This window comes from Candoia aspera, chromosome 3, assembly GCF_035149785.1.
Source record: "Candoia aspera isolate rCanAsp1 chromosome 3, rCanAsp1.hap2, whole genome shotgun sequence".
NCBI classification, from domain to species: Eukaryota; Metazoa; Chordata; class Lepidosauria; order Squamata; family Boidae; genus Candoia; species Candoia aspera.
The window spans coordinates 55,164,818-55,187,810 of NC_086155.1; the positions used below are offsets into that span (position 1 = coordinate 55,164,818).

Below are 22,993 nucleotides of genomic sequence, written 5' to 3' on the forward strand. Positions count from 1 at the left end.
AAAGGGCGCTAGAGACACTTAGACAAAGCCCGCGCTCCGTGGCTGAGTATGCCATGGAGTTCCAAGCCCTAGCCGGAAAAGTAGACACGTGGTCTCAATCGACACTGATTGAGAAGTTCAAACATGGACTCAACTTAAACGTCCTCCGGTGGGCACTTGGCCGCGACAACCCCAGCTCCCTCACGGGGTGGATCCAGCTGGCAGCGGAAGCGGAGAACGCCCACGACACGTTCCTCCACGCAAGGAGGGAAACGCAACAGATGGCGACAGCGAGACCCCCACGCACCAGCGCAAGGCAGGTGAGGGCGAGACCCCAACCCTGGAGGGAGGAACGGGACAGACGCTTCGCAAAAGGGCAATGTTTCACGTGCGGCAGGGAAGATCACAAAGCAGCCGCATGCCCCAAAACGACGCCCAGAGAGAGCCCAAGGAGGGCACAAACAGCACCAACCCCAGCGCCGAGAAAGCGACCAGCAGCAAAGGGGGAGTACCGACGCAGACACGACCCCTACAGTTCGGAGGGGGAGGACAGCAACCCAGATGAGGCGGCGGGAAACGACAACCACCTGGCCTAAGGGGCGCCGAAGGACAGGTGGAGAACACTGACAGGCGCTTCGACAAAGGGGTGAGTGAGGAATGCCCCACCCTCTACGTCCGTGTCACCCTCACCCATCGAAATAAAACCGAAAAGGTCTGGGCACTCATTGATTCGGGTTGCTCCAAAAGCCTCATGCACCCTGACCTGGCAGCCGCACTCGACCTCCGCTGCTATCCACTTCAGCACCACTTGGTGTTCTCGCAGCTAGATGGATCTGCAGCGGGAGGGGGCCCGGTCACCCAATACACCGGAAAAACCGCGCTACGGCTCGGCAGCCACGAGGAAAAATTGGCTTTCATCGTGGCACCGGTGGGGCAACCCCGACTCATACTGGGGATCCCATGGCTCGTGCAGCAAAACCCAGTCATCAATTGGAGAACCAGAGAGATTAAGTTTGCTGACGGGTGCTACCAAGCACCGTCAGGGAACAGGGTTCCCCGAGCAGCCATGGGGGGGGCGACGACGACTGCAGAACACAGAGAGACAGCACTGCCAGAGGGACTGCCGACCAAATACGGGGATTTCGCCGATGTTTTCGGTGAGAAAGAGGCGGACAAACTCCCCCCCCACAGAAAAACGGACTGTACCATTGAACTGGTCCCGGGGGTACCCCTACCCAAACCAAAAATATATGCTATGACCCAGCGAGAGCTAGCTACGTTAAGGGACTTCATAGACAAAAATCTGGCGAGAGGTTTCATTGAGCCAGCGAACTCTCCAGTGGGAGCGCCAGTCCTCTTTCGCGAGAAAAAGGACGGGACATTGCGGCTCTGTACAGACTACCGCGGGTTAAACGCAGCAAGCATTTCAAATAAATACCCCTTACCCTTAATAAAGGACATTTTGTCCCACTTGGTGAAGGGTAAGGTATTCTCCAAACTGGACATAAGGGAAGCCTACTACCGCATACGGATAAGGGAGGGGGATGAGTGGAAGACTGCTTTCAATTGCCCATTGGGGGCGTTTCAATATAAAGTACTCCCTTTCGGACTGGCAGGGGCACCGGGGGTATTCATGCAGTTAATTAATGAGGTCCTGCGTGACCACCTTTTTAAGGGGGTTTTGGTTTATCTGGATGATGTATTGATCTACACAGAAACAGAACGTGAGCACGAACGCTTGGTAAAGGACGTGCTCAAGAAACTTCGCAAGGCAGAGCTGTTTATAAAGCTCTCCAAGTGCGAGTTTCACAAAAAACAAATTGACTACCTAGGGTATAGGATTTCTGCTAAAGGGATAAAAATGGACCCTAGCAAGGTCCAAGCCATCCTGGCGTGGGAACGCCCACGCACAAGGAGACAGCTGCAAAGCCTCCTGGGATTCACTAATTTCTACAGGGGGTTCACGCCCAGGCTGGCAGAGACTATATTGCCCCTAACTAACCTGCTAAAAACTAAGGGCTTGGGGGACACGCGCAAATCGAGGAACCCGGGGGCGCTACTGAATTGGACAGCTGACTGTCAAACGGCTTTCGAGAGACTGAAAACCCTTTTCACAGCTGAGCCAGTGTTACAGCACCCCGACCCCACCAAGCCTTTTGTGGTGCAGGCAGACGCCTCCGATTTCGCCATCGGAGCCATCCTGCTCCAAAAGGACTCCGACAACCACCTAAAGCCCTGCGCCTACCTTTCCCGCAAATTCTCCGAGACGGAGCGGAGATGGCACGTATGGGAAAAGGAGGCGTTTGCAGTAAAAACAGCCTTGGAAACATGGCGACACCTGCTGGAGGGGGCCTCCTGCCCTTTCGAGGTGTGGACGGACCACAAGAACCTGGAGGCACTCAGCACGCCAAAACGGCTCAGCCCGAAGCAGGTGCGATGGGCTCGGTTTTTCAGCCGGTTTAATTTCACGCTGAAATTCATACCGGGCAAGAAAAACTTCTTGGCAGACGCCCTCTCCCGACGACCACAGGACGACACGCAAGCCTCCGACATCGTAGGAACAGTATGGACCGAGAAACAGCTCGGCTGCCCAGCTGTCACGCGGAGCCAGACAAGGAATCAGCGCACGCCAGCACGAACGGCGGGGAGCGATCGGAGGCGACGCTCAATTTCACCGAACTGGCAACAAAGACTCACACAAGCACTACAGCAAGATACATGGTTGCAGAATAACCAACAACATGTATCTTTCAAAGACAACATCGCCTGGAAGGAGAAAGCTTTGTACGTGCCCGAATCACTGCGGGGAGAAATTTTACACAGAGCGCACGATGACAAATCTGCAGGGCATTTTGGGTTTGTAAAAACCCTCCACCTAACAAGGAGGCAATTTTGGTGGCCAAACCTCAGAAAGGACGTAAAAGACTACGTAAGCAATTGCCCCATATGTGCTACCACCAAACGTAAAGGAGGGAAACCCCACGGGCTGTTACAGGCGGTAGCCAGCCCCTCCCGGCCATGGGAAGAAATTTCCATGGATTTCATTGTGGACCTCCCACCCAGCCAAAGAAAAACTGTGATATGGGTGGTAAAAGACTATTTTTCGAAACAAGCACACTTCATCCCGTGCGCGACTATCCCCTCCGCACAACAGCTGGCACGTTTATTCCTAACACACATATACAGGATTCACGGCGCCCCCTACAGGTTGGTGACCGACAGAGGCACACAATTCACGTCAAAGTTTTGGCGGGAATTTTTAAAACTAATCGGAACCAAGCAAGCACTGTCCACTGCGTGGCATCCAAACACGGACGGATCAACAGAGATCCTTAACTCAACACTTGAACAGTTCCTGAGGGCATTCATAAATTATCAACAGGACAACTGGGTAGACCTACTACCTTTTGCAGAGGTGGCCTATAATAACGCGGTACACCAGAGCACTGGCCACACCCCTTTTAAGGTGGTCTATGGAAGGGACTTTGTACCGATACCAGAATTGCCGGAACCCGAAACCCTGCCCTGCTCACCAGACGATTGGGCGGCACAGCTGGCAACAACCTGGCCTATCATCCAAACGGCCCTAGCAGACGCACAAACAACGTACAAAAAATATGCGGACAACCACAGGGCGGAGGCACCGAACTACAAAGTGGGAGATAGGGTCTACCTCTCCACTAAGTTCATAAAGACCTCACAACCATCGAAGAAATTGGCACCGAAATTCATTGGACCTTTTAAAATCATACAGGTAATCAACCCAGTTACGTTCAAATTGGAACTGCCTTACAATTTGAGACGGGTCCACCCAGTGTTTCACTGTGCACTACTGAAACCAACGAGCACATCCAAATGGCATACGGAAGAACCTCCACCCCCACCCATAATGATAGACAACCAACAACATTTTGAAGTAAAAGAAATACTGGACTCAAGAAAGCAAAGAGGAACACTCCAATACCTCGTGAGATGGAAACATTTCTCACACCCAGAGTGGGTCCAGGCACGACACGTCATGGCTAGACAACTGACAAGACAGTTCCATGAGGCATACCCAGAGAAACCAGCACCATAGAACATCTTTGGGGGGGCAGCATGTCATGACCTCGTTGCAAGGCACAAAGAGCCTCACAACGTGGATCATGATCATTAAGGAAAAGGGGGAAGAAGATAATCCAATCAGGGATTAAACAAGCACCCAAGGACACCCACACCCATGATCCCATCAACACCTGAAAAGAGGGACGTCAGAGGAGTGAAGATAAGGAGCACATGGTGCCCCGGAGAACTCAACCGTTGCAGGAAGACAAAGAGGACACCGGGGAAAACGCCCACGCAGCCATCAAGGATCCCATCAAGAGGGATCGGGGCATTGAGGGGTGGGGAAGCCCGGGGCAATACAGGAGGGTATAAAAGGGGCACCCCCACCTACCTACCCCGTTCCCGTTTTTCGTTCTGTCAGCTATCATTCCAATAAACCAGAAATCCTTAATACCCATTAAGTGAGTCTGTGTCTTATTGCGGAGCGAGGCTGGCCCTGACACCGTCTCTATGTCCCTGAGAAGTTGCGAAAAGACGTGTTGCTCCGTGCACATGATGACGGGACACTTTGGTTTTGGAAAAACCTTGCACCTTGTCCGGCGGCAGTTCTGGTGGCCCACCCTGCGCAAAGATGTGAAGGAGTATGTCGCCTCCTGTTCTGTTTGCGCTATGTCAAAGCGTAAAGGAGGTAAACCTCAGGGACTCCTGCAACCTGTGGCTAGCCCAGCTTGCCCTTGGGATGAGATTTCCATGGACTTTATTGTAGAGTTACCACCCAGCCAGCGCAAAACAGTGATTTGGGTGGTCAAAGGCTATTTCTCTAAACAAGCCCATTTCACCCCATGCGTGTCAGTTCCTTCCGCCCGCCAGTTGGCCCGCCTTTTCTTGGTACACGTGTACCGGCTACACGGGTGTCCTTCTCGCTTGATTTCGGACAGGGGCACACAGTTCACCTTGCAATTTTGGCGGGCGTTCCTCAAACTGTTGGGAACTAAGCAAGCCCTGTCCACAGCGTGGCATCCAGAGACGGATGGGGCCACAGAGGCTTTAAACTCAACGCTACAGCAATACCTTCGGGCTTTTGTGAATTATCAGCAGGACAACTGGGTTGACCTCCTCCCTTTTGCTGAAGTTGCCTACAACAATGCAGTTCATCAAATCACTGGTCAAACCCCATTTCGTATTGCACAGGGCAGGGACTCTGTGCCCATTCCGGATCTACCACAACCTTCGGGCGGGCCAACCTCGCCGGGAGATTGGTCGACACAACTAGCAGACTCTTGGCCGGTGATTCAAAAGGCATTGGCTGATGCCCAATCGGATTACAAACATTATGCTGACCAGAAACGTGCCCCTCATCCTGCTTTTCAAGTCGGGGACCTGGTCTATTTATCGACTAAGTTTATTAAGTCCTCGCAACCTTCGAAGAAGTTGGCACCTAAGTTTGTGGGTCCTTTCCCTATTACCGCTCAAATTAACCCTGTGACTTTTAAACTTGACTTGCCACATAATCTTAAACGCTTACATCCTGTTTTTCATTGCAGCTTACTCAAACCAAGTACTCGTTCTGACCGATGACATGATCAACCTCCACCTCCAACCCCCATCATGATTGACGGTCAACAACACTTTGAAGTTAAAGAAATCTTAGATTCTAGACGCCTTCGCAATACTCTGCAATATTTAGTTCGTTGGAAGCATTTCCCTCATCCAGAATGGGTCGCTGCCTATGACGTGGCTTCTCCTGTCCTTGTTGCCCATTTCCATTCTGCCTACCCCGCTAAACCGGGTCCTTAAGGTTGTTTTTGGGGAGGCGGTATGTCATGTTCGCCGTTTCAATGTGTTTGATACATCGTAACGTTTCGCATGTCATTAGCTGGATGCGTGTTTCATCTTTGATGGGAGGATGGGAGTGGTTTATCTCTTGGCTGTGATTTTGGAATGTATTTGGGTTATCTCCTGTGTTCAAGGTTACTTTCCCAGGCTAGCAGGTCTGACGGTTACCAGCACCTGGGACGGGCGGCGCTGCTGGTAGGGAGGCGGGGTATGTTTGCAACGGGGGTTTTAAGTTTGTATTTGGCGCGCTTTTGCTCATTCTCAGCTTTCTCTGTATTTGTCCTAAGTTCCCTAATAAATCAGATTTCATTTAGCAACCTCTTGTGAGTCTGAGTATTTGGGTTGGGCAACCATTACAACGTGTTGGCTACAGTTGCACAGCCAACTGCCAAATCTATCTGGGACCATCTATCTCATAACTTTCCAGTTTATCAAGAAGGAGGCTATGTTCTGCTTTATAAAACGCCTTATTGAAGTCTAAGTCCACTTCATCCACAGCATTTTCTTGGTCCACTAATCTTGTCATATTGTCAAAGAAAGCAATAAAATTTGTCTGGCACAACCTGTTTTTAACAAATCTATGCTGACTTCTAGTCATCGTCTTGTTTATTTCTAAATGTTTGTAAGCCCAATGCTTGATTATCTTTTTAGGATTTTCCCAGAATATTCCTGGCACTGGGAACAATGTAGCACTCAGGTCCCAAAGCCTTTTGGAACAGCCAAGTTTTTATAAGTTCCAAAAAGCCAGGAGCAGGAGATATCCTTTTTCCAGAGAAGGGAGTCCCCACAGAGAGTGCCACTTGTGGACCTCTCCTATCACACCTCTCAATAGGTGAGGATCTTCAACAGGCATTCTGTGCCCTTGGATTGGGCAGGCAGAATCTATACAGGAGAGGTGCACCTTGAATTGCATTTGGAGGCGTATAATGAGTTAGTGCAGTGCCTGCCGCAAAAGTGTTATGTGAAAGTAATGGGACTGTGCAGTAAACATACTGAAGTTTCAAGGACAGCCCCATCATAAAAAGAATTACAGTAACTGCATATGGAAGATGACAGAGCTGTGAATGGACATCTTGAATTAAGACAGTCATAAAAAGATGGAGATTTTAATTTTTCTGATTTCAATTATACTATTGGGCTTATATTTTAACCTTTATTATTTTTGTAGGATTCAAAAGATTTATTTCAAAAACCATTATGGGCACAATTATAAAAGTATTATTAAATTATTTAATAACTTTGTAAAGGACTCAAGTTTTAGTATTAACTCAGTTGCTTTTCATAGATTTAAAGCTGTAGACATTTTTGGAATATCTGGGGAAAAATAATCAGATTTTATCTAAATTCTCATGAGAAGTTATGGGATAATCAAACTTTAAGGTGGCTGCAAACAATTTTTCTGGAATTGAAAATTGAAGGACAAAAATTTCATTAATAATTTAGATTAGCATGCTGCTAATCAGTTTTTCAAAATGTTTGAGGTTTTGCAAAAACAAGTAGATCACGCAACACTGCTCAGTAACAATAAATGCAGTGTAAACATCTCTTTACTGTACATTTTGGGTGAGATTCATTATTCTACTTATTAATATCACTAGAATATGTTTTTTCAAATTCCTTAAGAACAGTTAATTTTATTCAGAATGGAAAAAGTTGAATTAAGGTAGATCTATCTAAGTTAACTTCCCTAAAATTTGAAATAATAAGGTGGAATATTCTATTTCAACAAATCAGTTAGGATTTTAAAGAATGTTAAATTAGTATTGCATGCCATTAAGATGAGATTAATTCAACCAAATAATTTTCTGAAACTATTGGGCACATTAGGGGATGTATAATAATGGTTGGCTTTCAAATTTTGTATGTTGGAAACATAATATGCCAGAAGGAACTCTAAGATGTTTTGGGCTTGTCCTTACATTGACATTGTTTTGGTTTAACATGCATAAGGGTGTTGAGAAAAGAAATAAGGGACAAAGATGTAAATGTACTGGTGAACTATACTGTGAAAATTTGAAACCTATATAACTTCAAAGAACTTTCCAATTATTATGCGTGGGCAGCAACTAAGATGATTGTTCTGCTATAGTAGAAAGTCTGTAACGTGCACAACTTAACATCCTGGGTGGAAGACACACTTATACTTTCTATATATGAACTGTTATTCCATGGGGTCAAAGTTTAGTATGTTCTTTAAGACTTGATACTCCTGCATGTTTTATAGTTCCACTATGTATTTCTATGTACATTCTACTATGTATTACCTTTATTTTTATTTATTTTTATTTTAATTATTTTCTGGCTCATCTTGTTTCTTTCTTGTATTATCATTTGTTATTGTATCTAGTTATTTTCCTTTTTTAAATTACACATTAAAAGGCAATAGGGATATCTCCATTGCAAGCCAAGGAATTGTCACCCCTTGGCCTCTTTCTGATTATATTAATTAACTCCTGTAATTAATGGATTCCATCTAGAGGTACTCTAATTTTCTGCAGCCCAGATTGGGTAGCCTGTGGAGAGATAAGTCAGTTCACAGAATATATTTTTTTTACTTTTTCAAAGCTTCTCAAGCACCATCACTGATATCTTGACCTGAATGAAGTATATTGTAAGCACAATTTGAAACTGGAGGTTAAAAATTATTTTAATTGCAGTCATTTTTCTAAGACAGTTCTTGTTGCATTTTATGTTACCTATCAACCTGTCAAAATCCTGAGAATTATTGGCACCTGCAGTTACCAAAAATGTATGTATTAATATTCAGTCATTCCAGATGGCATACAAATCCATAACTTCTGACTTAAAATCTTTATATTGTCTATTCCAAAAGATATTTTCTAGGATTCTGTCAGCAAGCCCTGCTGTAACTTTATTCAATCTGATAACAGCAGCTAAGTATTAACTGCAAACCAATCAGTGGTATCATAATAGACCATGCTAGCTAGAAATTCTAAACGCTGTATTGCAACACAATGAGTGGGCATCACTTTGGGGTTAATTATTCTAATTTGAGTGGAACTACACAGTTCTTACTTCCATCTGCTGTTTGGGAATACAGCCTAGATCCAGTAAGGCAACAGGAGCAAAAGACTAGCACAAGGCTAGTGTGAAGATTATAAAGTATACCAGCCAAAAGGTCAGTGTGCTAAACCAAGCAAAAGCACAGCCAACAGAATAGCAGCAAACCAACAGACAAGTGTTTCTCAACCTTGGCATCTTGGAGATGTGTGGACTTCAACTCCCAGAATTCCCTAGCCAGCAAACACTCCTTCTGCTACCTGAACCAACAGCTTTCACAGCTGCATTGTCAGAGACCTGTCAGGGTTCAGGTGCGGGTCACCAGTTCTTCTCAGTGTGCGCTACTGGCGAGGTGGGACCTCAGTGTGTTGTTCCAGCCCCCAAATCCTCTGCCAACTCTCGCAATCTGCTGCTACAGGAAGCTGGACAGTAAGTAGCCATGTTTATTTCTACATCATTTCTGATCGACACTGCTAACCTAGGGCTCGACTGGCGCAGCACAGTGGGCCAGAATTTAGCTTGTGGCTCCGTGTTTTGAACAAATCCAGGTAACTAGGTTAATAAAACAATAAACCATGGATTGCCACGCTCCGTGAACCTAGACCGCTCTGGGATTGGATCTTTTAAATTATTTTTAAAAAGCAACGCCAACCTCTACTCAATCCTGCCGGCTATCTCCAGGAGAGCTGGGTCCTTAAACCGCCGGGCGCCCCACCCAAAAGCTCGGCGCAACCACTTCACCTGCATGGCAAGGGAGTCCGGAGCCAGCGATAAATAGCAACCGCGCTGTTCATGCCTCTTCTTTCCTTCCTCTTCCGGATCAGAGCGTCACGAGGCGAGGGCAGGCGGAGGGAGGGGCGGCCGGAGGGTCAGCGATGGCGGCTCCGGAGTGTCCTGAGAGTGAGGTACGTACGCCGGGTTTGCACGTGCTGCGCCCGCGGGGCTTGTTTGGAAAGGGTGGTTGCTGTGCGCGTCCAGCCGTGGGGCGTGCCTTTGAGGAGCTTCGAGCCTAATTGGCAGAGATGCGGAATGAGATGCGGGCAGCGGGGGTTGGTGGCGGAAGCAGAGGGCGCAAACGGGAGTAGCCACTCGAGGCTCTTGTTTGTAGAGCGAGGGCTCAGCAGGGTGCATTCCCAGGGACCGATCCCACCAACGCCAGACCTGAGGAATGGCTAGGCTGTTCGGCTGCGCAGGTATCGGATGGAGAGGGTCTGAGGACCTGGTCGGTTTGAAAAGAGAATCCAGTCTCCAGCCTTCCACAGCAGAAAGGCTTTTCCCAGACAGTAGTTGTGCGGTTTTGCACAGTTCTGCAGCTGAGCGCTATGTTTGATACTGGGCCAGATGAGGAAGTGTTGATTTAGATAATACTTTCAGCCTAGTGTAGGAGCGAAGAGTGAGCGGTCTGTAAACAAACTGCAGATGCTATCCTATCAAAGTCAGAGGCTATCGCTTTCAACCCCCATCTTCCCGGGGTCCTGTTCTCCTTAGCAGACTTGTGGCATATCACTCACTTGAAGACTACTTGCTCCAGGAATCATTCACTAAATAGTTGTATGTACCTTAACTTGGAAAACACAGCGAATAGAATAGAATTTACTTTCAAGTAAGTTTGCCTGTGACTTAATTTTCTATTAAGGAAAAAAATGGACTCTGAATAAAATTGGCTATTCAGACCACTACTTCTGAGAAAAGGTTAGCATGAGAAATATTTGTTTGATACTGTTGGCTGTCATTCTGTTACTTGTAATAATGTGCAAACTATCTAGTTTCATGGAACATGCTTGCTGAAATCCTGGTTACAGCAACAAGAATTAACCTGGTTGAATTCATTAGAATATTTAAAATTATTATTGAAAAGAAATGATTTTCTAAATCATTGACATAGCATATTAATAGAAGCTGTTACTTTCCATAATTAAATTATCCAGCTGTAAAAGCCATTCTGGTATAGTGGCTGTGATACTGGATCAGGGTTAGAGAAATTTAGGTTGTTGTCCACCCTTACCTGTAGAAACTTATTCAGTGGCTTAAGGCCTGCCACTCTTTAAGTCCAATCTATCTTTCAGGGTTGTTGTTTTGAGAAAATAAGAAGCAGTGCTCTGTTTTCCATCCAGTAGGAAAGGTGGGATATAAACCTAGCAAATAATAGTTATACTCTTTAGAACTAAGAAGAAAAGCTGAAGAAAATGGTAACTATAAAACCTTTAAAAGAAGCAATTTGGTGTAGTGCTGGCCTAGAAACCAGGAAACTGAGTTCTAGGCCTCCCTTAGACATGAAAGCCGGCTGGATGACTTTGGGCCAGTTGTGTGCTCTCAGCCAAACCCACCTCATAGAGTTGTTGTTGTAGGAAAACAGGAGGCCTCCTGTTTTCCCACAACAACAACCCTGTGAAGTGGGCTGGGCTGAGAGTTTTATATATATAACTCAAGGTGGCAAACGTATTAGGTCTGTTTGCCACCTTGAATTATATATATATATAAAAAGGCTGGGTTTTTTATATAACCATGAACATGAATGCTCAGATTCCTAATCCAGTACATTACTGTCTTTGTCAAATTTCTAGGAAGTAATGTCAGGTATCATTTTCTACCTCCTTTCATTTCTAACTTGATATATTTTTCAGGATTTTTTTTTAATCCAGCAATTTACCTGTGGCTTTTTGTTAGATCTGTCACAATTACTCTATAAACTGGGGGGAAAAGTCCAGTCAAATACATTGTTTTATACATACAGTAGTTTTTTCCCCTTTCAGCTTCAGAGCATGAAAAGTAATTATGAATGATGTAATATTTGCTATTCTGTTTTGCCATATAATATAGGTAACAATTTAAATGCCAAATAGCTTTTTAATAATTGAAAAAACCATGGCCTTTTTGTTTTTGCAAAGTAATGATACTTTTTTTACTTACAGATAGAAGAGGCTGGGCAGGTGTTTCTCTTGATGAAGAAGGATTATCGAATTTCACGTAATGTGCGCCTAGCCTGGTTTCTTGGTCGTTTGCATCAGGTTATCTGCTCAATGTCTGAAGCTGAATTGGTGAGTAAACTTTATTGCAAAGCTTCTAAATAAATATTTTTTTGTATTATGGGAGAAGCGGAAAGTCACAGTTCATGTGACCCTAGGAAGAGAAATTCATATATGGAATTCTGTGACTTCTTTCAACTTTTGTTTTTAGCTTTCTCTCTATTTAGTTTTTTGTTTTGTTGAAGGCAAAGTCAGACAGTGAGTTAGATGTTCTCAGCATCCTGCCAAACAGCTGGCAACCTGATGAGCCTTTGCAAAATAAGCTGTACCTCCTAGTGCCTTCGACACATGTCACTTTCCTTGCCTGCCGGTACCGTTTTGTGATTGAACTGGATTTGAGTCCATCTACAGGGATCGTAGTAAGTATGTTAATCTCTCCAAATTGTGGTTTGACTTTTTCCATCCTTTTCTTTTTCTTTGGCTCAGAGTGCTTGGTGTTCAAGATTCTCAGAAATATATCCCTTGCCTGTTAGCTCCTATTTTTGCACCTAGTTTACATTTGTAGAGAGGTTTAATCTGCATATCTCCACCGGTAAAAATTACTACGAATTCCAAGTATTTAAAATGTTCACATTGTAAAATTCCTATGACATACTTCGAGGTAGGTGGAGATAAATTGAGGAGAAGTCAAATATACTCTCTCATTTTTTTCCAGGATGACTCTACTGGGGAGATAATTTTTGATGAAGTGTTCTATGCCCTCTCACGGTGTTTAGTGGGATTGTTAAAGCCGTTTAGAATCCCAGGTTCTGACATTATATTCCAACCTGAGATTTTCATCACTATCCAAGCATATTCTTCCATCATTAGCCTACAGACGCATCAGGTAATTTTTATGCCTTGAGTTTTGAAATGTTTATGTGAAATACTTAAACAGCTTATAGTAAAAACTTCTTGTTGGTAGGGTATGCAGTGCATAGGCTGTAAACTGCAGCATTTTAAAGCAGGGCTAAGCAGCCTGAATTACTTCTGGGCATTTTGGACTGCAGCTCTCATAGACTGTGACATTGGCTATATGCAATATGTTTTGTGGAAAACATACTCTAAAGCATGGCTGGCTGTGGAATTCTGAGAGTTGAAGTCCACACATCTTCAGGCTGCCAAGGTTGAGAAACACTGGCCTAAAGCATCTGATGATAATCAGGTTCCCTGCCTGTGCTCTAAAGATCATTTGTTGACTAGAACATGCAGCATGTGTATACATCTTCCTGGTAAACTTTTTATATGCAATGGACAGGCTAGTGATATGTTGCTGGTATGATCAGCAAAAAAAAAGTGACTATTGGCCCAGGTGAACTATGCACCCTTGCTCTACTATATCAAGATGTAATGTACGTTTTTGAAAATATATTTAGATATATAATATATACGTTGTTTAATTCATCTAACATAGAATATGGGTCCTTTGTATTGGAGTTCAGTTGTGCAAACTATCAAAAAATTGAAGCTACGGAGAGGTACAAGTCTTCAGTTTGCCAAGCAGATGAGCACTTTGGTTTTAACTGCTGTTTTATATGTCTGTATATTTAAAAAAATATTTAAACACTGGAGAAGGAATTGGCAACCCACTCCAGTATCCTTGCCGAGAAAACCCCATGGACAGTAGCAAAAGGCTAAAGGATATGATGCCGGAAGATGAGCCCCTCAGGTCAGAAGGTATCCAATATGCTACTGGGGAGGAGCGGAGGGTAATTACTAGTAGCTCCAGAAAGAGTGAAGTGGCTGGGCCAAAGCCAGAAGGACGCTCAGTTGTGGATATGCCTGGAAGTGAAAGGAAAGTCTGATGCTGTAAAGAACAATATTTCATAGGAACCTGGAATGTAAGATCTATGAATCAAGGTAAGCTGGATGTGGTCAAACTTGAGATGGCAAGATTGAACATCGACATCTTGGGAATCAGCAAACTACAATGGACAGGAATGGGTGAATTTAATTCAGGTGACCATTATATCTACTACTGTGGGTATGAATCTCTTAGAAGAAATGGAGTAGCTCTCATAGGCAATAAAAGTGGGAAAAGCAGTACTGGGGTACAGCCTCAGAAACGACAGAATGATCTCAGTTCGAATCCAAGGCAAACCATTCAACATCACAGCAATCCAAGTCTATGTCCCGGCCACTGATGCTGAAGAAGCTGAAGTTGACCGGTTCTATGAAGACCTACAACACCTTCTAGAACTAACACCAAAAAAAATGTCCTTTTCATTATAGGGGATTGGAATGCTAAAGTAGGAAGTCAAGAAATAACCTGAATAACAGGCAAGTTCGGCCTTGGAGTACAAAATGAAGCAGGGCAAAGGCTAATAGAGTTTTGTCAAGAGAACACGCTGGTCATAGCAAACACTCTTGTCCAACAACACAAGAGATGACTCTACACATGGTCATCACCAGATGGTCAATACTGAAATCAGATTGATCATGTAATTTGCAGTCAAAGATGGAGAAGCTCTATTCAGTCAGTAAAAATAAGACATGGAGCTAACTGTAGCTCAGATCATGAGCTTCTTAGTGCAAAATTTAGGCATAAATTGAATGTAGGGAAAACCACTAGACCATTCAGGTATGATCTAAATCATATCCCTTATGAATATACAGTGTAGGTGATAAATAGATTTAAGGGACTAGATCTGGTAGACAGAGTGCCTGAAGAGCTGTGGATGGAGGTTGTAACATTGTACAGGGGGCAGCAACTAAAACCATCCCAAAGGAAAAAAAATGCAAGAAAGCAAAGTGGCTGTCTGATGAGGCTTTACAAATAGCTGAGGAAAGAAGGAAAGGGAAAAGCAAGGGAGAAAAGGAAAGATATAACCAACTGAATGCAGATTTCCAGAGAATAGCAAGGAGAAATAAGGCCTTCTTAGATGAACAGTACAAAGAAATTGAGGAAAACAATAGAATGGGGAAGACTAGAGATCTCTTCAAGACAATTGGAGATACCAAGGGAACGTTTTGTGCTAAGATGGGCATGATAAAGGACAAAAAAGGCAGAGACCTAACAGAAGCAGAAGAGATTAAGAAGAGGTGGCAAGAATATACAGAAGAATTATACGAGAAAGATCTTAATGTCCCTGATAACCACGATGGTGTGGTCACTGACCTTCAGCTGGACATCCTAGAGAGTGAAGTCAAGTGGGCCTTAGGAAGCATTACTAACAACAAAGCGGAGATGACAGTATTCCAACTGAGCTATTTGAAATCCTAAAAGATGATGCTGTTAAAGTGCTGCACTCAATATGCCAACAAATTTGGAAAACAACAGTGGCCACAGGATTGGAAAAGGTCAGTTTATGTTCCAATTCCAAAGAAGGGCAATGCCAAAGAATGTTCAAACTACCTCACAATTGCGCTCATTTCACATGCTAGCAAGGTTGTGCTCAAAATCCTCCAAGCTAGGCTTCAGCAATATACAAACCGAGAACTACCAGAAGTACAAGCTGGGTTTCGAAGAGGCAGAGGAGCTAGAGATCAAATTGCCAACATTCACTGGATCATGGAGAAAGCAAGAGAGTTCCAGAAAAACATCTGCTTCATTGACTATGCTAAAGCCTTTGATTGTGTGGATCACAACAAACTGTGGCAAATTCTTAAAGAGATGGGAGTACTGGACCACCTTAACCTGTCTCCTGAGAAACCTGTATGCGGGTCAGGAAGCAACAGTTAGAACCGGACATGGAACAACTGATTGTTTCAAAATTGGGAAAGGAGTACAACAAGGCTGTATTTTGTTACCCTGCTTATTTAATTTATATGCAGAGTACATCATGAGAAATGCCGGGCTGGGTGAATCACAAGATGGAATTAAGATTGCCGGGAGAAATATCAACAACCTCAGATATGCAGACGGTACCACCCGAATGGCAGAAAGTGAAGAGGAACTAAAGAGCCTTTTGATGAGGGTGAAAGAGCGTGCAAAAGCTGGCTTGAAACTCAACATTAAAAAAACTAAGATCATGGCATCTGGTCTCATCACTTCCTGGCAAATAGAAGGGAAGAAATGGAAACAGTGACAGATTTTATTTTCTTGGGCTCCAAGATCACCGCAGACAATGACTGCAGCCATGAAATTAAAAGATGCTTGCTCCTTGGGAGGAAAGCTGTGGCAAACCTAGACAGCATATTAAAAAGCAGAGATATCACCTTGCTGACAAAGGTCCATATATTCAAAGCTATGGTTTTCCCAGTAGTAATGTATGGCTGTGAGAGTTGGACCATAAGGAAGGCCGAGTGCCGAAGAATTGATGCTTTTGAACTGTGGTGCTGGAGAAGAATCTTAAGAGTCCCTTGGACTGCAAGGAGGTCAAATCAGTGAATCCTACAGGAAATCAACCCTGACTGCTCATTGGAAGGACAGATACTGAAGCTGAAGCTCAAATACTTTGGCCACCTAATGCGAAGAGAGGACTCACTGGAAAAGACCCTGAAGCTGGGAAAGACTGAAGGCAAAAGGAGAAGGGGATGGCAGAGGATGAGATGGTTAGATAGCGTCACCAGCACAATGCACATGAATCTGAGTAAACTCTGGGAGACAGTGGAGGACAGGAAGGCCTGGCGTGCTATGGTCCATGGGGTCATGAAGAGTTGGACACGACTTAATGACTGAACAACAACAACAATATTTAAATCTGCTGTTTTAAAACGTTCTTTTTTTAGCTGGTGAACTGATACAGTTCCCTTTTCAAATTTTCTTGGGTTTTTTTGGTATACCATTTACTTCACTGCCAAATAAAACTCACAAATTGGAAAAAATAAACTTTTTTTGTCTGCGGCCTAGGTGCTGTTCCAGGGTTACCTGTTGGATGGAACAAAGACAGAAACCTTTTTGAACCAGGTTTATACACAGTTGTGCGCCTTTGAAAACAAAGTGGCTGAGATGCTCCAGCAGCAAAATGAAGCCAAAACTCAGGTGAGCAGCCATAGTAACTTTTTTCTTCTTGAATGAGTAGGAAATGTCTTCATATTCTTTCCTGATTAGTCTGTTGTGGGCCTTTTCTATTTTGCCCACCAGTCCATGCTGGGACCTTCCCCTCAGGGAAAAAAATGGACTTAACTTAGTTATCTATACAAGGATTTTGTAAAGCTGGCTTAATAAACTTGGCAAAAATGGTTTTTCTACATAAAGTAATTAATTTGCTTGCCCATCCATGGCAAATTGATCAGCTGAAAAGTAAAGGAAGAAGCCAACACTTAGGAGCCCCTTATACAAATTATAGTGTCTTAGCCTACAGTGTAGAGATGACACCATAGAGATATGTTCTGCTGTAGAAGTTTGCAAGAAGGAATATTGAGATACTATGTTTAAAATGCTCTGAATGTATTGAAACACTTTGGTCTAGTGGTTAAGGCAACGGGCTAGCAACCAGGAGGCTGTGAGTCTAGTTCTGCCTTAGGCATGAAAGCCGGCTGGTGACCTTGGGCCAGTCACTCTCTCTCAGGGTGGTTGTTGTGGGGAAAATAGGAGGAGGAAGGTGTATTAGGTATGTTCACCGCCTTGAGTTATTTATAAAAATCATAAAGGCGGAATAGAAAATAAAATCAATCAATAAATCTCTTATGACTTACATTCATTTTCTTAGTTGTGCAAGAGGAGACTTGCTTTAATGACTTCAGTGCTCTACTGGAGTGTAAAACCTGAAGGTACCTGGAGTAGGTGATAATGTTGCTCTCTGTCTTTCTTATGCCCTCGAGTTCAGAGGTGGTAATTCTTAGTACTGAATAGTAGTGTATAAAGTTGCTGTCTGTAAGGGCAAGGTTTATGAGCTTGTTAGAAGGAGTCTAATGACTGCTCAAGGGAGTATTTGGAGCTCTAAAATAGAGGTTTATTGTCTTGATAATGGGAAGCTTCTTCAAATTTCTGTTGAGGATCAGAATAATTCTAGCCTTGCTTCAGATGACTCCTGTCTAGCAGGTACAGAAGCAATAGAAACAGTGCCCTGGAATAATCTTAGCTGAATGAGTATTTATTGAGGTGTATCCTACAGGATGTTGAGTCAAAAGGAGTTTTGAAGGACTTTCTAAAGCCACTTCATTTTTCTAGCTGAGTAAATAGAATTTCTTACTGAAGGTTCTTTTTTGAGTTTCTGTAGCATGACAACTTTTGTGAGAACTAATGAGAAACATAGTACAGGTCGTCCTTGTTTAGGGACAGCTTTGGGACCATCAATTTGGTTGCTAAGTGAAAAATCACATGACTGCAACTGTGCTTACAATTTTACATCAGCTTTCCTTTGCTTTATAGCGTCAGAAGGATACAACCCCAAACAGCTGGCTGAGCCCATACAGCCAGGAGGGTTTTAGGAACTCATCTCATGAGGAAGCTGGGTAAAAGGGCAAATCTTACAGCCCTTTTTCCCCATTCCTCCACCTTTTAGAATGCTCACCCCACAGCTGGGATAATTAGCAAGAAGAGAATTGATGTTTGTATTTACATTCATTGGAGAAGAAAGGATTTCAAGAGAGTAAGCATGCACACAGTGGGGAATACACATTGAAAGGAATGTGCTAGTGCTGGCTGTTTGTCTAGCATACTTGGGCTGTGAGCCACAAGTCACTTAGGAGGCAAAAAAGTCTTCAGTGTGAGAGTGATTACGGTTTTGTCAGTGGCAGGCAGGAGCCTGAACCATCCAGAGGATTCCAATCAATTACTGTAATTAAGGTCACAGAGCTGAGTTCATTTATGCTGGGGAGAAAAGCAGATCAGGAAGAGATAGTTTATTTAGGCAATGCCTCTGCTCTGTGAGGAGGGGAAAAAGAGAAAAAAATGGGTCAGCCACAGGACGTGTACTGATTGTAATGGCAAACGTGTGACTGAAAGAGATGCTGTGAGGTTCATAAATGCAGGCATTGGTTGCAAAGTTACTTTTTTATCACCGTCGTAACTGCAAACAGTTGCTGTCTGAGGCAGTCACTAAATGAGAACTACCTGTACCTTCATTCCTAAAGTGGGTAGAATCTAGGTGTGAGAAAGCTGGCTTTCATGGCATGTTTACAAGTACTTACTCTTTCCTTTCCTGCCCACTGTTGTTGTTCTGTATTGTTGATTTCCCTTTGCAGTTTCCAGAGCATTTCCCCGTATTTGTTGAAAAACCTTTCTCAACAAAGGATCAGTAACAGTGAATGAGAGACAGAGTTGCTTGTTGGAGAAGATGAGCTCAGATAGGGACTATGCTTGGAAATGTGTAAGTGTATTCTATAATGGTAGACTCTAGTGTTTCCCAAATAAAGCACTACTCTACTATTAGTGTTAATTTTATTCTGCTGGAATCTTACTTCAAAGAGATTTCAAAGGGAACTGTTGCTATTCATATTTATAATTCCAGAAAATGCTAATAGCTTTTTAGGAATCTCAAACATAAAGACACTTAGCTGCCTTAACCACAGATAGTGGTCCATCCACCACTGTGCTCAGGCAAGCTTTCCTCTTGAGGATAGTATACTATAGAATTTTGTCTTGATGTTCTGTAGTGCTAAACAAAATAAATAAGCAGAAATACTCAGATGCTGCTGACACCTTTTAAAAATAATGTGAAAACTATCCGTACAATATAAGTACACACCAACTCAGCAACTAAATCTTTCTGATCTAAAGTGAAAAATGTTATTCATAGTATAGCAGTTAAGGTGATTGGGTGCATCAAGAAAACATGCAAGGTCTGGATAACTTCTGAAACAATTACAATATCAAAGGAAAACAGCTTTAGCCAGTCAAAACCTATCTGAGGCAAGAAGCCTGGCTGGTTTAGTGAAAAAACAAGCTGCTCGAGATACTATATTGCAACCACAAAGCAACAGAGTTGGAACAACCAGAAGAAAAAGGTGAATTGAAAAACTATTTCAGCTTATGAAAAAACCAGTGAGAAAATACAGCCACTCCTCATTTAGCGGCTACCTTGTTTTGTGACCATTTGCAAATATGACGGTTAAAAATTTCTGACCAATGCATGCACTTGTGACCAAATTTCTAGTCCTGCCTTAGGCATGAAAGCTAGCTGGGTGACTTTGGGCCAGTCCCTCCCTCTCAGCCCAACTCACCTCACAGGGTTGTTGTTGTGGGGAAAATAGGAGGAGGAAGGAGTATTAGGTATGTTCCCCACCTTATAAAAACAATAAAGGTGGGATAAAAGAAAATCAAATAAACTGTATGAGAGAGCTTTAAATGAGATGGCAGCAACCAGTAATCTTTGCATTGTGTTTCTCTCTGTCACATGTTTGCTTAGCTACTGTTTCACTTCCAGTTTACAGATTGAGATTGCTAAATGAGAGGGTGTGTACAACTCTTATTAGTGATATTATCACAGATTAAAATGGCAGACTTTTATGCAACAAGAAGTACAAAACAGCAAAAGAAGTATTTCAAGGAACTTATAAATCATCCAGCTCCAACTATTCTGGATGCTAGTATTAACTGCAAATTCAGAAACAAAAAAACCCAATATACTCTGTAAATGAAGGCTCAACAGCCCAGGCAAAATCCAGAAAGCCATTAGATTGCTTGAAATATGAAAAGGCAGAAGATCAGATGAGCTGGGTCCAGAAATACATGAACTGCCCTGCTGTCTTGATTTCTAGACTTGAAGTTTTATTCAGGAAAATATGGGAAGATGAAATCTTGTCAAAAGAATTGGAAATAGCAGTTATCCCATTACACAAGAAAGAAAGAACATCTTGTAGCAACTACAGAGGTATTTCTCTGCTGAATACTATATTGGTTACAAAATTATGGAAAGAATACTCTCAATCAACTGTCATTTGAAAGGGATAAAAGAATTAGAAAAATCAAGCTGGATTTAGATCTGGGTGTAGTTGCAATGATCAAATACTTGCAATTCAGCAACTATTGGAATTGTAGTTTAAATTTTGCCAAGAAATTTATATAGCATTTATTGATTTCGAAGCAGCATTTGATAGCATGCACTAAGACAGCATTTTGGGCCAGGCTTCTGGTGTATGGAGTAACATCTAAAATACACTGAAGGCTTTTTTTTGCCAGGCTGCAAACTGTTGGAGAATGTATGGAGTCCACAGTCAAGATTTCTCCATTAAAACTGGAATCCATTAGGATGGTATCCTCTGGCTTTGTTGTTTATTCGTTTAGTCGCTTCTGACTCTTCGTGACTTCATGGACCAGCCCACGCCAGAGCTTCCTGTCGGTCGTCAACACGCCCAGCTCCCCCAGGGACAAGTCCGTCACCTCTAGAATATCATCCATCCACCTTGCCCTTGGTCGGCCCCTCTTCCTTTTGCCCTCCACTCTCCCTAGCATCAGCATCTTCTCCAGGGTGTCCTGTCTTCTCATGATGTGGCCAAAGTATTTCCGTTTTGCCTTTAATATCGTTCCCTCAAGTGAGCAGTCTGGCTTTATTTCCTGGAGGATGGACTTTGATCTTCTTGCAGCCCAAGGCACTCTCAGAATTTTCCTCCAATACCACAGTTCAAAAGGATCTATTTTCCTTCTCTCGGCCTTCCTTATGGTCCAGCTCTCGCAGCCATATGTTAATACGGGGAACACCATTGCTTTAACTATGCGGACCTTTGTTGTCAGTGTGATGTCTCTGCTCTTAACTATTTTATCGAGATTTGTCATTGCTCTTCTCCCAAGGATTAAGCGTCTTCTGATTTCCTGACTACAGTCAGCATCTGCAGTAATCTTCGCACCTAGAAATACGAAGTCTTTCACTGCTTCTACATTTTCTCCCTCTATTTGCCAGTTATCAATCCAGCTGGTTGCCATAATCTTGGTTTTTTTTTGAGGTTTAGCTGCAAGCCAGCTTTTGCGCTTTCTTCTTTCACCTTCATCATAAGGCTCCTCAGTTCCTCTTCACTTTCAGCCATCAAAGTGGTATCATCTGCATATCTGAGATTGTTAATGTTTCTTCCAGAGATTTTAACTCCAGCCTTGGATTCCTCAAGCCCAGCATGTCGCATGATGTGTTCTGCGTACAAGTTGAATAGGTAGGGTGAGAGTATACAGCCCTGCCGTACTCCTTTCCCAATCTTAAACCAGTCTGTTGTTCCATGGTCTGTTCTTACTGTTGCTACTTGGTCGTTATACAGATTCTTCAGGAGGCATACAAGATGACTTGGTATCCCCATACCACTAAGAACTTGCCACAATTTGTTATGGTCCACACAGTCAAAGGCTTTAGAATAGTCAATAAAACAGAAATAGGTGTTTTTCTGAAACTCCCTGGCTTTTTCCATTATCCAGCGGATATTGGCAATTTGGTCCCTAGTTCCTCTGCCTTTTCTAAACCCAGCTTTGTACATCTGGCAATTCTCGCTCCATGAACTGCTGAAGTCTACCTTGCAGGATCTTGAGCATTACCTTACTGGCATGTGAAATGAGTGCCATTGTTCGATAGTTTGAACATTCTTTAGTGTTTCCCTTTTTTGGTATGGGGATATAAGTTGATTTTTTCCAATCTGATGGCCATTCTTGTGTTTTCCAAATTTGCTGGCATATAGCATGCATTACCTTGACAGCATCATCTTGCAAGATTTTGAACAGTTCAGCTGGGATGCCGTCGTCTCCTGCCGCCTTGTTATTAGCAATGCTTCTTAAGGCCTGTTCAACCTCACTCTTCAGAATGTCTGGCTCTAGCTCACTGACTACACTGTCAAAGCTATCCCCGATATTGTTATCCTTCCTATACAGGTCTTCTGTATATTCTTGCCACCTCTTCTTGATCTCTTCTTCTTCTGTTAGGTCCTTGCCATCTTTGTTTTTGATCATACCCATTTTTGCCTGGAATTTACCTCCGATGGTTCTAATTTTCTGGAAGAGGTCTCTTGTCTTTCCTACTCTATTGTCTTCTTCCACTTCTGCGCATTGCTTGTTTAAAAATAATTCCTTATCTCTTCTGGCTAACCTCTGGAATTTTGCATTTAATTGGGCATATCTCCCCCTATCACTGTTGCCTTTTGCTTTCCTTCTTTCTTGGGCTACTTCTAGTGTCTCAGCAGACAGCCATTTTGCCTTCTTGGTTTTCTCTTTCTTTGGGATCCTCTTGCTACTTTTATTCAATATATGCATGGATTATATTTTGGAAAAACTCGTTGCCTGGAAAGGCTGGTGGCATTGTTATGCATTC

At 43.3% G+C, this 22,993-nt stretch overlaps 2 protein-coding genes across 3 annotated transcripts in view; one reads left to right on the plus strand and one right to left on the minus strand.

The window, feature by feature from the left end:
- The window catches only part of MED8 (mediator complex subunit 8), a 52,552-nt gene extending 42,860 nt beyond the window's left edge, over nt 1-9,692 (minus strand). The window contains exon 1 of one of the 2 annotated variants that reach the window (XM_063297769.1): nt 9,622-9,690. In XM_063297769.1, the coding sequence (XP_063153839.1) occupies nt 9,622-9,627 (6 nt within the window). In that variant the 5' untranslated portion in view covers nt 9,628-9,690. Of the gene's footprint in view, nt 1-9,621 lie in introns of both variants that reach the window. The other variant, XM_063297770.1, reaches the window with a different exon arrangement.
- A 21-nt stretch (nt 9,693-9,713) lies between these two features.
- SZT2 (SZT2 subunit of KICSTOR complex) overlaps nt 9,714-22,993 on the plus strand; it is an 87,876-nt gene continuing 74,596 nt past the window's right edge. Inside the window, exons 1-5 of the mRNA XM_063297773.1 lie at nt 9,714-9,785; nt 11,793-11,918; nt 12,092-12,265; nt 12,562-12,732; nt 16,678-16,809. Of these exons, the coding sequence (XP_063153843.1) occupies nt 9,756-9,785; nt 11,793-11,918; nt 12,092-12,265; nt 12,562-12,732; nt 16,678-16,809 (633 nt within the window). The 5' untranslated portion in view covers nt 9,714-9,755. The remainder of the gene's footprint in view (nt 9,786-11,792; nt 11,919-12,091; nt 12,266-12,561; nt 12,733-16,677; nt 16,810-22,993) is intronic.